We start from the raw sequence: 19269 nt of genomic DNA, 5'->3' as shown, positions 1-19269 counted from the left end.
TCCTCCCATTCTTTTATTACTAATCGAATGCTTTACTAACTCAAACTAAAATAAATATTATGAGAAACTGCAACTATTTAAAAAAAATATTTTTCAACGTTTTTTTCAATATAAATTTAAAGATATTTCATGAAAGTTTTTTTCAACGTTGAAGTAACGTTAATCATATCACCACATTTTAAATTGCTTTTTTCCCATAGTCTATTACTCACAGAAACTAAAAAAAAATGTTATTGGTAGCTCAAAAGTTTGATATCTCAAAAACTTTACACGTTAGACCAATTCTAATAATAGGAAAGTATATTTCGGTTTCTATGGCAAAATCTGGCTTCCTAATAAGAATATTACTGTCATTTACGGAAAAATCTATCTTAAAAAAACCGTTTTTTAAAGTTTTTTTTTTTTTCCAATACTATCTGAAATAAAAGTTTAATTTTTCTATTATAGTCTTAAATAAAAGAAAATTTAAAAAAATACAAACATTTTCTGTAACTTGGATTAATTGAAAAGTAGGCTTTTTTTCCAAAGATAAATTCGTCAAAATACAAAAAAAAAGAGATTGTCTGTAAAGCTGGTTTACGGCCGATGATTTTACGTGATAACGTCGTCAGAAAACAGGTTGTGTACTTTTGTTTAAAATGAGTCAATTGAAGCGTTTACTTTTTTCATACCATCATAATTTACAAGAAAAAGCTAAAAAAAAAATACCTTTTTTATTTTCTCATTATATTAATATTTTTATTTTAAAAGCTTACAAAAAAAAAATTATGCAATTTAAAAGCCAAGTATTTCTTCTTTTATTTTTAAATTTTTATAATGCGCAAAGAGTATAAAAATAATTTATTGAAGACAATCATTTTCATCAAAAAAAAGCAAAAGAAAACATGAATTTTTATCTTCTCACGTCATTAATTCCATTTTTTTTCCCTAACAACCTATAAAAAATGTATGGTAATTGAAAGGTAATTGTATCAGGATGCTCATAAAAGTTTATTAAAATTTCTATCTGCTCTTGATCAAAAGTTATAACCTGTTGAATTTTAAAATTTTATTTTACCGTTATCTCAAAATTGTGTTTACGAAAATGATTGAAACTTCGCACACATTTAGTCGTAGTCATGGTCTATCATTATTCCATATACTTTATTCCTGTATCTATTAAAGAAAAAAAGATAAAAATAAAAAACGATGAAAATCGGTTTAAAATGGTCAAAAAACGTGTTTTTTTAAACTTGTTTCTCCTGTTATTCAGTCAAAACTCACTAAAGTTTTTGCACATGTATGCACAAGGCCAAAACCTACCTGTCCTATAAGTTTGAGATTTTTGAACGCTCCAAAAAAAAAGCTAAAAATCAAAAATTACCCAAAAATACCCCTAAAAACAAGGTGTTTTTCAAAAATTCATATTTCGAAATGCAGAGTGTTGGAAAAAAATCCGTATCAGACGCCTAATTTTTTTTTCTCTCATCTTTCACCTGGCATCTAAATTTCTTTACCCAAAATCATCATTTTTTCATAGCCCCAACACGTGTACAACGTTCAAACAAAACGTTATAGCTTAGTTTCAAAATTTTTTAGAATTTTTCCTTAAATGCAGTTATTCTTAAATTAATCTCATCTATCTATAGCAAAAAAAATCAATTCTCTACAACTTCGCGTTTAGATTTTAGCCCAAATTTCATCTTTCCGTTTTACCCCTGTTTACCCTATTAAATGACGGAATTTTAAAAATCCTTCATTTGGATTAAGCTTTAGATTATTATCTTTCAAATAAGCTATAGAAGATTTTTGTATCTCTAATAGTTTATTTTTAATTTTGAATTGAAATTTTTTGCCGCACTGCGAAAGTGCGAGAGTGTAACGTTAGAAAATGGCGTCATTTTTTTGTGGTGGCTGCCATGGTTCATCGATTTATAAGACGTTATCACGTCAAAAATAAAAATTAAAAATAGGTTAAAAATTTAAAATAGTAAATTTTAACCAAGTTTTGTTGAAATTCAACTAATAAGTAAAAGACAAAAATAAAAACCGAAAAATCGTATTTTTGAATTTTCTCAAAAAAAAAAAACTAATTGCGCGAACCCCAAGTGTTGAAAGTAAACAATTTTCGCATCACAAATTAATTTTCACTCAACAACTATGCACTCTAACTGAATTATGCAATTATGTAGATCAAGAAGCCCCATCAAGAAAAATTTATATATAACAACCTTACGCATTGTTATCAAGAATAAATATAAAAATAAAGTAGGTATATGTACTTCCATCTGTAATTTAAAAACTAGATCATAATTCTTCCTCTTTTTCAACAAACTATATACTATTTCCCTTGTGTTGAGTGCATTAATGCATTTCCTGGGAATAAAATACAATATTTTGTTTTTTTTTTGTTTCTGTTTCTTATTAATTCCTCACAGTCTCAGACATGTGCCAAAATTGGCAGTGACGAGTAGGTACTATTGACTGAGTACCCCGTTCTTGAAAGTAGTGCGGATATTATTTTTAAACATAACTTTTTCCATCTGCTATTTTACTGCATTGTTTATATTTGTTTCTTATATTTAATGCTATTTTTTTTTTTTTTTTGTTTATTTTTGTGTATTTTTAAAGTCGAGAGAACCACTGTGAGATCGAAAGAAGGCGTAGAAATAAGATGACTGCATACATAACAGAATTATCGGATATGGTGCCAACATGTAGTGCTTTAGCAAGGAAACCTGATAAATTGACAATACTGCGTATGGCGGTGGCACATATGAAAGCTCTTAGAGGTAAGTTTTTAAATTTTTTCAAATTATTTTGCAGATCAAAAAGTCTCCATCGAAAAAGGATTTTATTTCATTTTTGAAATCCTCGACAAGATAAAAGATGCAAATCAGATAACACTGGTCTGCAAGGAAACCCTCCTTTAAATAAAACTATACTTTTCTAAAGGATTGTTGTATGCTGATTCCGAATCCGAAGTCAGAATTGATCTAGCACGTCACGTTTTTTAGATATTCCCGTTAGAAAATCTCAAAAACCCATTTTTTTGCTGTTTTCGAAGAAATATTTGGCATAATGTAATATTTTTCAATAAAAATTGTTACGGTTTATAAAAGAACTTATTTTTTTCTTTCAAATTCAGTTTCAATCTTCTCAATATCTCTTTTCTTCTCCGAGATATCTTAATTTAAGTAAGTTTAGTAGGTTTGGCATATCTTATCATAAAAAAAAAAAAACTGATCTCTAAAAATTAATATATCCTTCTCCCTAGAACAAAAATATACTTTTCTAATGGACTTTAGTGTGCTGATTTTGAATCCGAACTCAAAATATTTCGGTCAGCTCTAGTTTGTGAGATATAGTAGTTTTTATTGAGATTTTCTAAGAAAAAACTTGATTTTGTGATACTTTAATGCGAATATCTTAAAATTCTCACGTGATAGAATTTTTTTGACTTTGGATTCTAACTCAGCACACATCAAAAACTATAAGAAAAGTATACTTTTGTTTCTAGGAGAAACAAATCTGAAGCTTTACAAGGCAGTTTATCGAATGGTTTATTACAAATAAGATATTTCTAAATAGATAAATAGTATATAAAATTACAAAACATTTAAAAATTTTGTTTAATGTATTTTATTATGGTTTTTCTTTACATATTTGACTTTTTAAATATAATAATCGTTGATATTTTACATTTTCCTTAATTAAGGTGTTTTTTTTCATGTTGGATTTATACTAAAAAGTAAAGGATTTCGATATTTCTGCTTTTTTTTATAAATCAGTATTTTAAAATATGAGTAAACATTAATGTAGAAGGTAATATTTGGTGTCAATCGATAGGGCATATTACGAGGAATAAGTCCTCCAAATTTGAGCTGAATGCTACAAATAGTTTTAATTTTGCACGAGTTCAAATAAATCTAAAAGGTTGTTTTTTTTTAGAAACTACCCACATTTTCCAAAAATCATTTTTACAAAAATAGTACCTGATAGAATTTTTCTGAAACCAGATTTAGATTCAGGAAAGTCTAATCTTTCATAATATAAAAAAAATTATTTGAAGGAGAAAAAAAAGTAAAATTTTGCAGACCAGTGTAATTAAATGAAGTTGAACATTAAGTTTCAGCAGACTCTCTAGTTGAAATTCTAATGCCTGGTTTCATCATGTTGATTTAAGAATAGTAAATTATTGCCTCACTTGGCTATATCTTTCTCACCATGAGAGAGTCGAAGGACTGAATACTGTCTAAGGCTAAGTTTCTTAAACCACCCAAAAATATTGACTTGATTGAGTAGCTTGGTGAAACCAGGCATTTTTTTCTATAAAATAAAGTGTGTCGTCGTCGAAATAGAATAATTGCCGCGTGTTTTTTTTTTTTTTTTATCATCCACACACACTCTGTCTGTGGCTCGTCTCCGTTTAGAGTTGTGTCTGTCTGTTATGTCGGCATTTTGCTGCTGCTATAATTTAACCACCGCTAGGCTACAACTGTGATGTGTTTTAATTAAAAATTCTATCCGCGTAAATGCATATAAGAAAAGTTTTTTTTTTTTTTTATTTATATTTTTTTGTTTTGTTTAATAAAACAAAAAGTCTTTTACTTTGCGCTATTGAAACAAGCCTAGTCCGAGAGACGTCGTCAAAAAGAAATAGACAAGATTGAGAGAGGAGGGTTAAAAGAGGATGATAATATTATAAGTGGGGGATTTCCTTTCCGCGCAAGAGTTTAATTGTAATTGGGACGATTGTCCGTTCCAAGTTAAACAAAAAAAAAAAGAAAAAACGAGAGTCGCCTTTTGGTTAGGTTTTATATCATTAAATTAAAATAAAGAGACCATAAAAACCAACAATTTATTTGTGTTTAAAAGCTAGGCGCATTTGATTAAGTCTAGAATAATTTTGTGTTTTGTTTGATATTTACTTTAGCTACTTTAAATGCTTACTTACATTAAGCTTACAAAAAAAAAAAAAAAATCATCAACCATTACTAATGAACCATAAATTAAGAATACCATTGACAGTCAGTTGAATTTCTTTATTCTTTTTTCTTCTTAGAAATGACAGTTCATGAGGTAAAAAAAAAAAAAATAGATTGGTAGCTTGAAATATTTATGGCAAATTTATTTATGTTATAAAGCTTTTACAAAACGTTGTTGGTTAACGGGTATCGCACCTTGCTATTAAGTTTTTTATGTTAAGTTATGAAGTCACTTCTCTACATATAGCACACCGAAACTGGACGAACATTTGGACTTCATTTAAACAGCTATTCGAGCTTTTATAGTTCGTGGAAATCGGTTCAGTCATTTGGGAGGAGGTCAGAAATACAAATACTTCTATTTGAGAAACGGTATATAATTATTTTGAACATTTTCTACCAAAAGACCAATCTTGTCTGAGAAATTTTTTTTTTGACAAGAACTCTTATTCTAAGTCCTAAAAAAAAAAACTAATTTAAAAACCAAGAAACAAAATTTTTAGTTTATGATTTTTGCCTCTAAATGGCACCATATTAGAGAAAGATAAATAGCCTATAACCAACGGACAAGCTTGAAGTAATGTCTACTTATTCTGCCGAATAAAGATTCGACGCTGTTATAATTTCGGTTTTGTATTTTTCTATTTCTGAGGCTAAACTGAAAACGAAAATCCGTCTTTCGAAACCGTGATTTAGTTCTGTTTGCTTACTTTATTAATACTGATATGACTTGTTATAAAACCTCATTTATAGAACAGTTTCACGAGTCATTTAAAAAAAAAAAAAAATCATGTGTGCAATTCACACGTGGTAAAAGTGAAACCTTAAAAAATTATTTTGTTATTAAATTACACCATTAAAAAGCTTACAAACAAAATCTTTTTTTTTTTTTTTCTAACACCATTAAATCAATTTTTTTAATGACAACCTATAATAAATTATATACCGTCTGAAAGCTTATTATTTCACCTTTTATATGACACTTCAATCATATTTCTACTATGACTACAAAAAAAGTAAGAATTTTTTAAAGCCAAATTTGAAACTAAGATTACGGTACTTCCTACACTGGTGACTGGTCATCGGCAACATATCTCCACAGGTGTTTTGAGGTATTTTTCAATTTAAGATTGTTTAACTTGTAGAGCCCTAACCGTTATGTGTGATATATCAAATGAATGGTAATATTATCAGCATGCGTATTAAGTTAAATCAAATAAGTTATATTTTCTAGATCAAAAGATATAACGTGTTTAAAAACAGAACATCTTTTTACCTTTATCTCAAGGTTTTGATTATAAAATTAATTGAAATTTTCTACAATTATAGTTTATTTTATTACCTATCTACAGTAAAAATTTCATTCATCTGTCATTTAAAACAAAAAAGTTATAATCAATTAATTTTTCCTGTCGCTTTTTCGTTTCATCGTGTTTCAAATCACTATGATACTAAAGAAGTTTTCACTTCAAAAATTTTGAAAAAATCGGGAGATACTTAAGATAAGAATTTATTATACTTATTATACGTTGCCTTTAGGGTCGCCTCCAAAGTTCTGAGTAGTGAATTTTTCATATGAAAATGAAAATCTAAGATAACTGTCGTCAGCGAAACAGTTTAATAGACAAAAAATTATTTAAAAAAAATGAGAAAAAGTGTGGGAGACAAAACGGAGCCCTGGGGCACGCCACACACTGGGGATTTTGCGGAAAAAAGTCCAAAATTTAAAGTTCCTCGGAGAATATTTCAATAGTATTTCTTAATTCTAGAATAAAATCTGATTCAAAATCAGAAAGAATTACTAAAATCGGACTTGTAGTTTACTTTTTAGAGCTTTGTAAAGGGACAAGTTGTTGAAAGTATAAAAAACGAAGTGAAAATACCCTCAAATTAAAGCTGTGTAATTTTTTTTAGCTTGAGCCGACTCATACACTTTTATTTTTCCGTAAAGAAGCCATCGTTTGTCTATTGTAAATCGAAGAAATTATTAATTTTAAAGATGTTAATTATTTTATATAATTATTTAAAGAAAAGAGAAAAAAAATGGCTTGATTTTTTCATAGTTTTGTATATATAATTTTAGCTACACTTGCCTACAGTTAGAGACTATTAAAAACTTTTTCCTTATGAAATTCCCTTTCGATGAAGGCCAAATTTGGGTGCCACCAGGTGCCACTGCGTTTTTTATTGGTAATTGAAAACTTCATTTGGTCGCAAAAATCATTTTCTTAAAAATTACTTAAAATAACAAAAAAAAAATTAAAAATCAATGGTAACACTTATAGTTATAAATGACACTTTTTTTATAAGCCAAAGTATAAGGCTTAATTTGAGCTTTTAAATTAAGTTCTTTAAGTGAATTGTTTTTGAAATAATCGATTTCAAAGTCAAAACTTTGAAAAAAAAAATTAAAAAAAACATATCCAATACTATTTTTGACAAGGCTGGGGATTTGAATTCAATTTGAATAATGAAGAACACTGCCTTAATTAATTCCTTACCAAACACTGAAAACCATATGTTTCTATGGCTTCTAGTTTTCGAGAAAATTGAAAAGTAAAAAATCTCCTTTTTGTCAGATTTTTGTTTTTTTGGCTGCAAGCTTGAAATTCTTATCCGAAAAGACAAATAGAGAAAATAAAATTAATTCGTAACACATTTTTTTACAAATCTACTACAATAAAATTACATTTGATTTTTTGAACTTGGCTCAGAAAAATTAATTTTCGTTATATGTAACTGAAATGTATGTACATAATATATTGAAAACTATTCAAATTAAAGACGAGTGAAAAGGGATTATGAGTCTTATTATTATACATTTTATTAATAATGGGAATTTTAAGCATTTCATGCGAAGATCTAAGCAGAAATCTAATGGAATGTCTTAAGATTTAAATTGAAATTATTATTGAAAAATACAGATCATCTGACCCATTCCTTTATTAAGAAGAATCAGAGTCATTTAATTGAGGAAAAAATGGCTCTCTTAAAAGAATAAACTTTTGAAAAAATTGTATAAAAAAATGAAAAAAGTGTTTTTTTTTTTTTAATAATTTTTAACTATAATTTGGGTTTTTTATTTTGCGTGGACGTGGACCTCGACAACAGTACCTACTATGAGTTATTCTTTTCCATTGTGCGCCATCCAATAGAATTTTTAATGATCGTTTTGAAAGGAAATTTAATATTTAATGAAAAAAAGACATTCGTCCAAAACTAATCGTTTATACGCTCCGGAAGTGAGTATTGGCACTTTCTGCAAACTTGGATTTTGAAGCGAATTGTTTTCAAAAAGGTTTAATTTCTTAAGGCAGCTTACGAATGGTAGTTTGTTGTGGACGAGCGTTAAAACCGAGAACGAGGAGGTATTCCCTTTTTACAAAAAACAAAAAAGTTCTGATATTTTCTTTGCAGCTCGAATCAAACCATAAGTTTTCGTTCGACTTGATACTTTTTACTCTTTTTGAAATAAATTTTTTCAAACCCTAAATAATTTGAAATTTTATCATATCGAGAAAGCATAGCGACCAGTTAAAGATCTTGAAAAAAAAAAATATTAAGATTTTTCCAGTTAGCTTTCTAATAATGCCAAAACGTTCTCTCTGGAGTTCTTTCTTTAACAAGATTTTGATGAATCAAAAATTTTGACTTATCAGTGCCTGAAGTAATAAACAAATCTAGGTCGTTTTCGGCGGATTATTTACGTCAGATATTCGAATTTGTTTTTTTTTTTTCTCAAATAAGACAGTAGTAATCTTAAATTAAAGGTATTGAACAAAATGATTGTGGGGAAGATTTTTACTGAAGTCTGTCTGTTAACCCGCGAACCTTTTAGAGAAAAGTCATAAATTTTCATGGAGTAAAATCTGCTCTACAATACTTACGGACTTTGTGAGCCATCCTAGACCTACGTTAAGTACCCAAAGATACTTGACTGGGATTAGCGGGACTTTCAAAAGCACTGAAAAAAATTTTAGTCATTTTGATAGCTCGAGATTTTATTTTTGTGCATTTTCATTTGGTTCGTGTAAGAAAAGTACCAAAGTTTTATTTTTTTTTTTTTTTGTGAATAATAATCATGGATACATTGAGAACTTGTATGAGTAGTTATATTTAATTTTTTAAATAAATTTGAATTTTAGTGAATTATCGAAAAAAGTTCCTTTTTAAGGCATAAAATTTCATCTAAATTAAGCCTACAAAGTTGTAGTAGCAAATTGTAGCACAATGATTTATGGCATTATCTTGTGTTGTTATTGTTCTTTGAGAACACGTTTAGTTTCATTGCTAACTTTTGCTAACCTTCAAAATATTTGACTTTTTTGTAGGCCAAAGTCGGACCAGAAAAAATTAACGACTTTTTGAAAGGTGGATTTGTTTTGGGAAAAACTGGGGAGAAGATGAAGACATTGAAATTATTTTGAATTAGTTAAGTACTAGCAACTGCCACATAAAATGTTTTACGAAAAAAATTGATAAATTTCGACATAATTCTTGATCCGAGGGGGAAGAAATTCATAAAAAAAAACTGCTTTTTAACGCTTTTTTCCATTTTGGATATGTTTATAAATTAATTTTAGCAAAGTATAGCAACATTTTTAGTGTCGTTACACTGTATTAATATTTTACTTTGTGGAAATGTAAAGTTTTCATGCTAATTTTTGCTATCCATACAAATTTTCAACATTGCTAGGACAAGGTCAAATCTTTAAAAAATTTAAAAATTTATAAAAATGTATTTTTTTTTTTTTATAAAAAATCACGAATTGAATATGTTAATAATTATTTTGTATGAATTGAAGATAAACAAATGTTCCATACAATTTAAAAATGATCTAAAATACAAATTAAGTTTTTTGACTCAAACCTCGATGATGGGAGCAATGTTCATGCTTTCTTCGAGAAGCATCATGAAGCTAATCCTAAAAATAAACTTACTCTTCCTGATAGCATTTTAACCTCTTGATGAAGGGGAACTAGTCGTGGAAGACACAAACACTATACATTTAAAAGTGTCGTCAAAGACGAAAAAAGGAAAATTTGCAAGCGTTTAGCCTTTAGCCACTAAAGTGGGCGTGGCAGAGGGCGGAGAGAGTCAAAACTATTTTATATTTTTTTAACTCATCTAGATAATCAAATTTCCTAAATTTGGTGCAAATGGTGCAAACCGTTTTTAAGGTATAAACAATCATATACAAAAGTAGGCGTGGCAGGGGGCGGAAAGGGTCTAAACTATTTTTTTAATTTTCACACTCATCTAGATAATCAAATTTCCTAAATTTGAATCAAATGGTGCACGCCGTTTTCTAGATATAAATAATCATATACAAAAGTGGGCGTGGCTGGGGGTGTGAAAATTTCGTCAATTTTTTAGAATTTCTCTTTATTACATCTACAACAATTTTTCTTTGCCAAATCTATTCCTTTTTATAAAATTGATTTTTGTCCACCATCTCCATACAATCGCCGCACTGTGATCCGGTTCCAATCACCTTTAGATTTGGTCCACAGTTTAGTCTGATGCACGATAATACATGCTGGAGTGCTTTGAGAATATCTTTAATATTTCAATATGCCGTCTTTGCATTGACCACACAGAAATCCGGATTTGAATTCAATAGATCATGTCTAGGAAATATTGAAAAGATGCATTCGCGACCGAAATCCACCTCCAAGCAGTCTTGATCAATTGAAAAAAGTGTTACAACAAAATCTTCAAAAGTTAGTTAGTATCTTGTCACATTTACTAGAAGAGCGATACCAACTATTACATAAAATAGTTTAGCATTTTTTTTTCGACTTGCTAAACAATAAGCAAACACAACAAAATACATCAAAGAATTTCAAAGCCATTTTTAATAAGATACAGAAGCAAAACTAAAGAAGAAAAAAGTGTGTGCGTTAATTTTGAGCAAGAGTGTAGCTTTGTTTGCACCTTAACTCTAGAAATAATGTCAAACAAAGCCTTTCGCATAGGATTATCATTGAAAAACAACAATCATCATTAAGCACCTTTAGTTTCATAAAGACAACAAATAAGAAAAAGAACTGTCTAATCCTTAAAAGAATCCCTAAATTCCAAAAAAAACAAGAGTTTTATCATTATCTGCGTGCAGCTTCTTAATACCAACCAGTCTCATATCGTTAAGGTATTATTATGTATCGTACTTTTTGTTTTTAAACTTAATGTTAAGTAGTTACGTGAACTCATTCACATATGGCAACAAAACTTTTCAAAGTATAAAGATACCAATACTCTTATACCATTCTCCACAAACTGTGTGCATTCTTAATGCCCATCACTATAAAGCTGATTTAGCATATTATATACTTTTATCAAACACAGACTTTGGAGAATTTAAATTTAAGATCTTAATGCCATGACTATAAAGTTAAAAAGAAGAAGAAAGATGTAAAGGTAGGAATACTGCCTGCCATATCTCGAGACACTCAATATCCTTATCGCCACGCCAAATAAAATTCTTTAAATTTTTACCCATTGCCGCAAAAGCAGTAGCAGTAGCACAGTAGCAAACCAGTAAAAGCAAAAAAAAAAAAAAAAAAATTGTCCTCAGGGAGGCATATACAATTTAAAGTCACCGTTGAGACTTCTTTGGGGCAAAAATGCGAAAGGGTTAAAGCTTATAATAAGGACAACACTCTTAAGAACCCATCGTATAGCTAAAGTTGAAGCTATAGTATAGTAAAAAAAAGAAAACAAAAACAAAATATAAGAAAAAAAAAAAAAGAAGAACCAAGTCGGCTGAAGGGATATCTACTGTGTACAACACGATGATACTCGTACCTGCACTTAAATATTAAGGTGGAAATAAAGAAAATCTCTTGGCGCTGCTCGCTCGGAAGAGGTTCGTTTTGGTTTTTGATGTACAAAAAAAAAAAAAAGCAAAAAGGTAAGGTGTTGGATGTTGGATGGTGCTGGTGCCTGGCGCGTACCTCACTCATGCACTGCGTCTTGGGGGTATTTTTCTTTTTTTACTTTATGCTTTTATATCTTCGTTTCTGATGTACCAAGAAGACCCAACCACGTGTCTATGTCTATAATAAATGTACAACTTGTATGTGTACTGTTCAGTTTTGCTTTTGCTCTTGCTAATCCTGAGAAATCAACTCGTTTGTACTATCTATCTACGACGTAGATTTGTGTGTTGCAATGTTAAAACTTTGTTCTTTGCGCGCGTTTTATTCCTCTTTTTGTTCCTGTTTTCTCTTTTTTTTTTTCTATATAAATGTAGGTACATCTCTGTCTTACTTCATTTATTATTTTTTTTTTTATTTCCTAACTTTGAAGGATAATTCTTCTTGTTTGTTACTTCGATGGAGATTCCTATACCTCTATCCTTTCCTCTTCTGAGAACGAGAGTACAGCAAAGAAGAAATGCACCAACACGGATAGAAGCAGTCTTACACCATTTTGGTACTCATTTTCACGATAGGAGGGAGGAACAACTTTTTCGAGCACATAATGGGGTGGAAATCTTTGAGAGCTTTTGGTAATGTCTCCCTCAAGAAGTGCTATTTGCTGCACTCTGGTGGGTATCCAGTATATCCATGAGATACATAGATAGAATATACCCAAGTTGTGAGCTATAAGGATACTTAGTGGGTAGTTTGTTGGGGGCAATCCATTCTAATATAAATGAGGCAAAAGAGTTGGTCGATGGTTGGTATGGTTGGTGTTTTTGGAGGATGTAATCTAAGGTAGGAAGTGACAATTAGTAAAGATAGTAGATTTTTTTATTTTAATGTCTACATAAAAAGTTTAGCGGGGAATTTTCGTACTTGGATTTTTCAATTTTCACTTATTTTTTTTTTTTTTTGTTTGAATGATATTTAATTTTTTGAAAATTGTACTTGTTTTATAGGAGATTATGACCAATACCAAAAGTAAACGAACAGAACCAAAATCCAAATCAGGACCTTTTCAATAGTCGTTGCGTCATATTTCGCTTTTGCTTAAAATACAAAACTAATTTAATGTGTTAGCTTCAAAAACTGAAAGAAATTTTAAAATCGGTAGAAGGACTGGGCTGATAAAGGTAGTCAAAAGGTCATTATTGTTAAAATCAAAGAAAATCTTTTTTTTTTATGAAAATTTCAAGAATTTTATAACTTAGGTCAAGAATTAATTTTTTTCAATATTGGAGCTTGTAAGGGCGACTATTTTAATTCAATGATGCAAATTTTGAAGATTTTCAGAAAGCTGTTTTTGAATCAACTTGATTTTTTTTTTTACTTTGACTTGATTTTTTTCTTCATATTAAGTTTTTTCTTCATATTAAGAAGATTCTAAAGAAATTTCAACTATTTGTATTATATTTTTGTCAGAATAAAACAAAAATCAGCTGCTGTTTGACAATTTTAACACATTTACTCTACCTCAAAAGTAGGTGCAGAAAAACTTGAACTAAACAGTGCTGGACAACTTCATGAAACACAAAATGACAGCTTTTAGAACAGTTTAGGACAAAGTTTTCCTTTTCTGTTCTTTTCTGAGCGGATCAGGTTCATTTAACAACTCAATATGTTTTACGTTTATTAAATAAAAATCAGAGATCAGAAATAAATCTCAACCTTTTGAAAGGTTCCTTAATAACTCTTATTTGTCGCCATTTTCAATAAAGGTCATAAAATAACCTTTATTTTTAAAAAAGAAAAATTTCGGTCAAGGTCTGATAGAAACCTTTATTTTGTATTTTTTTATGTTTCGGTCAACCAGTGAGATTTAACGCTGAGAGAAAAAAATAAATCTCATCTGCAAATGTATCAATTCCTAGAGACATGAAAGTGGTGCCATACGAAAGCTTATATTCTCAGCTACCCGATAGTGGTATAATCGGGTTTTTGGATTTTTTTTCAAAATTCCGAGAAAATCGCGTTTGAAAGTTGGGGTAAAATTTTTTTTCGAAAAATCCCCGAATCTTTGGACGCTCCTGGAAGCTAAACCGCTTGAGCGCAATTTTTGGGAGTGATGCCAAATGATAGCTTGTGTCATGGGCCTACGCTTTGCACATTGTCAGATTTTTAAAAAATCATCTTCCATGTTAAACCGCCACATCATGCCTATTTTTTCAGAATCGGGCTTAACTTTTTTTTTACCTTTAAGTTCTCCCGGTTTGAGAACGCGTGCATCTACAGGGATGGGAGTTGTACCCAAATAAAGGTTAGAGTCTCGGCTACCTTTTGGCATCAAAATTTTTTTTCATTTTTTTCAAAATTCCGAGATATAGCCGTTTGAAGTTGGGCGGGCGAAAACGGTTCTGGAAATTGCATTGGTTGTGCTTGTCGTTCCAGCGACTCAAATCACAGTGGAAAACACATTTTCGTCTTTAGATTTTACTTTAAACGAAAAGAGGTATAATCTTGGGTCTAAAGAACTTTGAGAGTCTATTTAGTTCATACATTATTTAGTACATACACTTAGAAAAAACATCCTTTTCATTTTTATTTTTGCAATATAAAGAAATTCTCGACATATTCGACATTTTCCTTTGAATTGACCATTTTTGATTTATTTTCAGCGAAAACGGTTAAAGGTTGACCTTTTCCATTTATTTTTTTTTGTAAAAATCTCAACCATTGAGAGATATTTAAAAAAAATAAAAAATAAATCTCAACCGATAACCTTTATTTTTGATTTTTAAAAATAAATCTCAAACCTTAACCGAAACTATTTAAAGTAATGTGGTAACTTTCAGAGAGAAACCGATTGAAAATAAAGGTTGACTGTTATTTCTGGTCTCTGATAAAAATTATTAAAATATCTCAACGCGTTCCAAAGTTATGAATTTTGCAACGAAAAATGAAAATTTGGCCCGCGTAATAAAACAACAAAAGAAAAAATTCGCGAATTTTTTTTTTTTGAAATTTTCTACCATAATGGTAGTATATGCATACACGAGTGGCTGGGGCTAGTAAAGTAATGCGCGATATTAAAAAAGAAAATTTAAGGCCACGAGTTGGAACTTTAAAAGTATAAACGGCCGAAGCTGTGAATTGGAAAATATGATGAAGAGAAGACATCTGAATTAAGAATTTCTCTTTTCCTAGATCGTTGCCATTCTTGCGAAGAAGTCTGGTTTGATGCCTCTAAAACTGATGATTACCACCTTAAAGCATAACCTCAAAAACAGTCCAAAAAAACGTTTTTTTTTGTATTTTATAACGGTAATATTTTTTAAAAATTGAGGCCAATAAAAATTTTCGGACTTCGGTAAAGTGTTCAGCACCCCTAAAACGTTCAGAAAAGTTTATTCTGGTTCTTGTGGCAAAAAAGTAAAGTAAAATTTTTTGCTTGTTTGTTGATTCGTCCGGTAAACCTTATTATTTTCAGTTGTTTAAAGACTATTATATTCTAACTTACCATATTTAGAATATAAGAGTATACCCGGTTTTCTCAGTCTTTACTCTTTTAGCTATTAAAAAGATATTTTCTGTAACGTTCTTAAGGCTCAAAAAATTGCTAAGTAAACCGGCTCTCATCGACTGAGACGTGAAAATGAGTCATTGAATTGAGTTCAACACGGTTAATAAAATCATATCTTCTAACGTTACATTTCGTTACAATCTACATTTTGCGATCTAGTTCACGAAAAGTCGCGCATAAAGTCTTCATGTGATGGTAATTCAAAAAAATGTATTACGTCAAAATAACGCCCAGTACCAAATAGACATGTACAATAGGGTGGGTCAAAAAAATCGAAAATTTTTTTTTTGATTTGGTACTCCGAAAAATCGATTGCTAGACCCCTCTAGAATATACACACCAAATATGAGCTCTTTATATTAATGGGAAGGTCCTCCGCTTTGCAATTTTCCATTTTTACATCAAGCTTCTACTAAAAAAAAATAATTTTTTTATTAATTGACTTTTTAGTAAATTTCTTTTCATATTCTTGTAGGAAATTGAACGCTCTACAAAAAAGGCCTTATACACTTTTTTCGTTTATCTAACCGTTGAATAGATATTTGAGGTCCAAAAATCGAGAAAATCTTTAAAAATTCGTTTTTTGTTCTTAATTTTGTAACAAATTGAAAAATTATAATGATTAAACGCGCAAGACATATTCTTGTTGGAAATTGATTGCTCCACAAAAAAGGTCTTATTAACTTTTTTCATTAATCTAACCATTCTAAAGATATTCGAGGTCAAAGTTAAAAAAAAATATAAAAACATTTTATATTTTTAAAAAATTTCTAATTCACTGAAACTTCATTATTTTCAAATTAACAAGATATATTCTTGTAGGGGCTTAAATGTTCTACAAAAAATTCCTTGGAATGAAATTGATTGCTTTAACTGTTTAGAAGATATTCGTATCCAAACCAATGCTCACTGATTTCAATAGTTTTCTTATGACCCGTATGCATTGCGATTTGGATACGAATATCTTCTAAACGGTTAAAGCAATCAATTTCATTCCAAGGAATTTCTTGTAGAACGTTTAAGCCCCTACAAGAATATATCTTGCTAATTTGAAAATAATGAAGTTTCAATGAATTAGAAATTTTTTAAAAATATAAAATGTTTTTATATTTTTTTTTTAACTTTGACCTCAAATATCTTTAGAATGGTTATATTAATGAAAAAAGTTAATAAGACCTTTTTTGTGGAGCAATCAATTTCCAACAAGAATATGTCTTGCGCGTTTAATCATTATAATTTTTCAATTTCTTACAAAATTAAGAACAAAAAACGAATTTTTAAAGATTTTCTCGATTTTTGGACCTCAAATATCTATTCAACGGTTAGATAAACGAAAAAAGTGTATAAGGCCTTTTTTGTAGAGCGTTCAATTTCCTACAAGAATATGAAAAGAAATTTGCTAAAAAGTCAATTAATAAAAAAATTATTTTTTTTTAGTAGAAGCTTGATGTAAAAATGGAAAATTGCAAAGCGGAGGACCTTCCCATTAATATAAAGAGCTCATATTTGGTGTGTATATTCTAGAGGGGTCTAGCAATCGATTTTTCGGAGTACCAATTAAAAAAAAAGAATTTCAATTTTTTTGACCCACCCTAATGTACAATGTACAGTACAAGTGATAATTTACATTTCGCGTACTTGTACTACATACATAATTGAGTTGAAGCTTCAAAGTCGAAAACTGACGATTTTTTTCTTACCAATTTCGACCAGTTTCTAAATGTTCACTTTTTGACATCACATTACTCGAACTGAAAAATGATTTCACCTTCTATAAACCACACACTACCCTCGTTCCTTGTCTTGAAATTTTTATGACTCTGTCAACCTGTAAACATTTTCTCTTTTTTTTTTTTTTTTTTTGCACGAAAGAGCTGTCAATGTCAAAATAACATTTTTTTAATTAAGAAAAAAAAAAATCAACATATTGTTCCTTTTTTTTTACCCCATACACAATAAAAACCTTCATACCTTAACCAAGTTTCTATCCATTTAACACATTTAACGATCTGCATGATGGTTTGACATTAACTTGATTAAATGCCTATTGTCACAGCTACCTACAACACTAGTTGATGTTTTAATGCATTTAAATGGCTCTAAATAAGTTATTAAATTTGCAAATTCATTTTCTGCAATGTTTTATTCTTTCATAAAGCTAAAACTCTGTTTTCTAGATAAATTTATTTCAAAACGAAATGGTTAAGCCATCATACTGAAGTTTTATTCAACTCAAGGAATGGCCAGTAGAATAAAAACAAAGACATAAATCATTTGATATTGGTCTGAGACTCCTTCCACATCATATGGCAATTGCATTAAATCCCACCACACAAAAAGTGAGAGAGATTGCAAAGAATATTTTTAAGCTCGCCAGCCTTAAACCATGTGCCTATGTTAATTACCCACCATATCAAAGCCAAAACCCGTAGTACCTACCAACAGAATAACTATACTCTATACCTAGTGAAGTCACCACCCGCCATTGCTTGCCACAAATGGTAAGGACGGACGACTCGACGCCAAAGGCGCAGTGGAAAGAAATATCGCATTATCTGATTAAAAAAAATAAAATAAAGTTTCTTTTGCTGCCACAGAGTGGTGCTGCCTCTGTGTGTCGCTCTTGCCGCACGCTCTCTTGCATTATATTTAATAGCCTTTTTGACAATAATTCATTCGTTTAACTATGCAAAGCGAGAAAACACGAGATTTTTTCAAGCAGATTGCGTTTTCTCAGTTTGAGTTAAAAAATTAAAAAAAATAATAATAAAAAAAATATGCTATGACTCTCCTCTGATAACAAAATCAAATAAATGAGAAATGTTTTTTATTTACCCTTTGTTGAATGTGTGAAAGCTTCATTCCAGTACCTACACAAGATATTTTTTGTTTTTTTATTTTCATAAAATATAATAGTAATAAAAGTTATGTGGCACTACAATAGTTTTTGCTTGTAAATCTTGGCCTAAAAATTAAAATGCAAGTAACCCAATGTTTATTGACTGTTTTTCAGTCGTCCAACAAATACCAACATACACTCTTTTTCGGCAAAGAACATAAAAGAGAAATTTATCAGTTTCTATCAATCATACTTTGAATTTCAGAAATGTTATACAGTGGTCCATTTTATACAACAAAGAGGACCAAACAAACATTTTTTTTTTTTTTTTTTTTTTCAAAACAACAGACAATAATAATACTCGAGTTACTTAGCTCATAATATAAAAAGTTAAAACTAGTGTCAAATGATGGACAGGTTTAGGGTAAGTCGGGGGAATATGTTACACTTAACAGTAAAACAATCATATTAAAATAGTAAAAGCAAGTTTAGTTCAAGATTTTTTTTTTTTTATTTATTAGATTGTCATTTTATTTAATAGAAAAACCAATAAAAACATAACTTTATTTCGTTTAATTCATTTTAAATAAAGTTTGAAAAAAAAAAACCTTAAAAAGTGGCATTTTACCCACATGTGAGGGGAATAGGCCACTTCTGACGTGTGGAGATGCCGGCAGACACTTAGGCAGTATATGTTTTTTTTTTAAGTTCAATCGCGTTAAACATCGGGTCCTTGTGCATCGATCTCTGGCATTTAAAGCATTAAATACAGTCACATCTTGCTCCGAATTTGTCGGAGAAGCACAGGTCACAAATTGGACAAAAGTTGTCTGTATCCTCTTCGCCACTTGAGGAATCATATAATACTGGTAGTGCTTCCTCGGAAGTGTGTCATTTTCACTTTCGTTTTCCTTTTTGTTCTATTAATTCTGCTTTGTTTTGTTGGTGTGCAGCGTTTGTGGCATTTTAAAAAATTTTTTTTATTTATTTCGTTTATTTTAGTTTATATATCGAAT

General features: G+C 29.7%; 1 protein-coding gene across 2 annotated transcripts in view; it reads left to right on the top strand.

Annotated features, from left to right (window-relative positions):
* The window catches only part of LOC129917156 (aryl hydrocarbon receptor nuclear translocator homolog), a 68585-nt gene that overhangs the window by 40246 nt on the left and 9070 nt on the right, over window positions 1-19269 (top strand). For both annotated transcript variants that reach the window (XM_055997541.1, XM_055997540.1), the window contains one exon: window positions 2611-2771. In XM_055997541.1, the coding sequence (XP_055853516.1) occupies window positions 2611-2771 (161 nt within the window). The remainder of the gene's footprint in view (window positions 1-2610; window positions 2772-19269) is intronic.

Source organism: Episyrphus balteatus, chromosome 3 (genome assembly GCF_945859705.1).
Source record: "Episyrphus balteatus chromosome 3, idEpiBalt1.1, whole genome shotgun sequence".
NCBI classification, from domain to species: Eukaryota; Metazoa; Arthropoda; class Insecta; order Diptera; family Syrphidae; genus Episyrphus; species Episyrphus balteatus.
The sequence above is the reverse complement of the archived record's forward strand: the minus strand, read 5'-3'. Positions and strand labels throughout refer to the sequence as shown.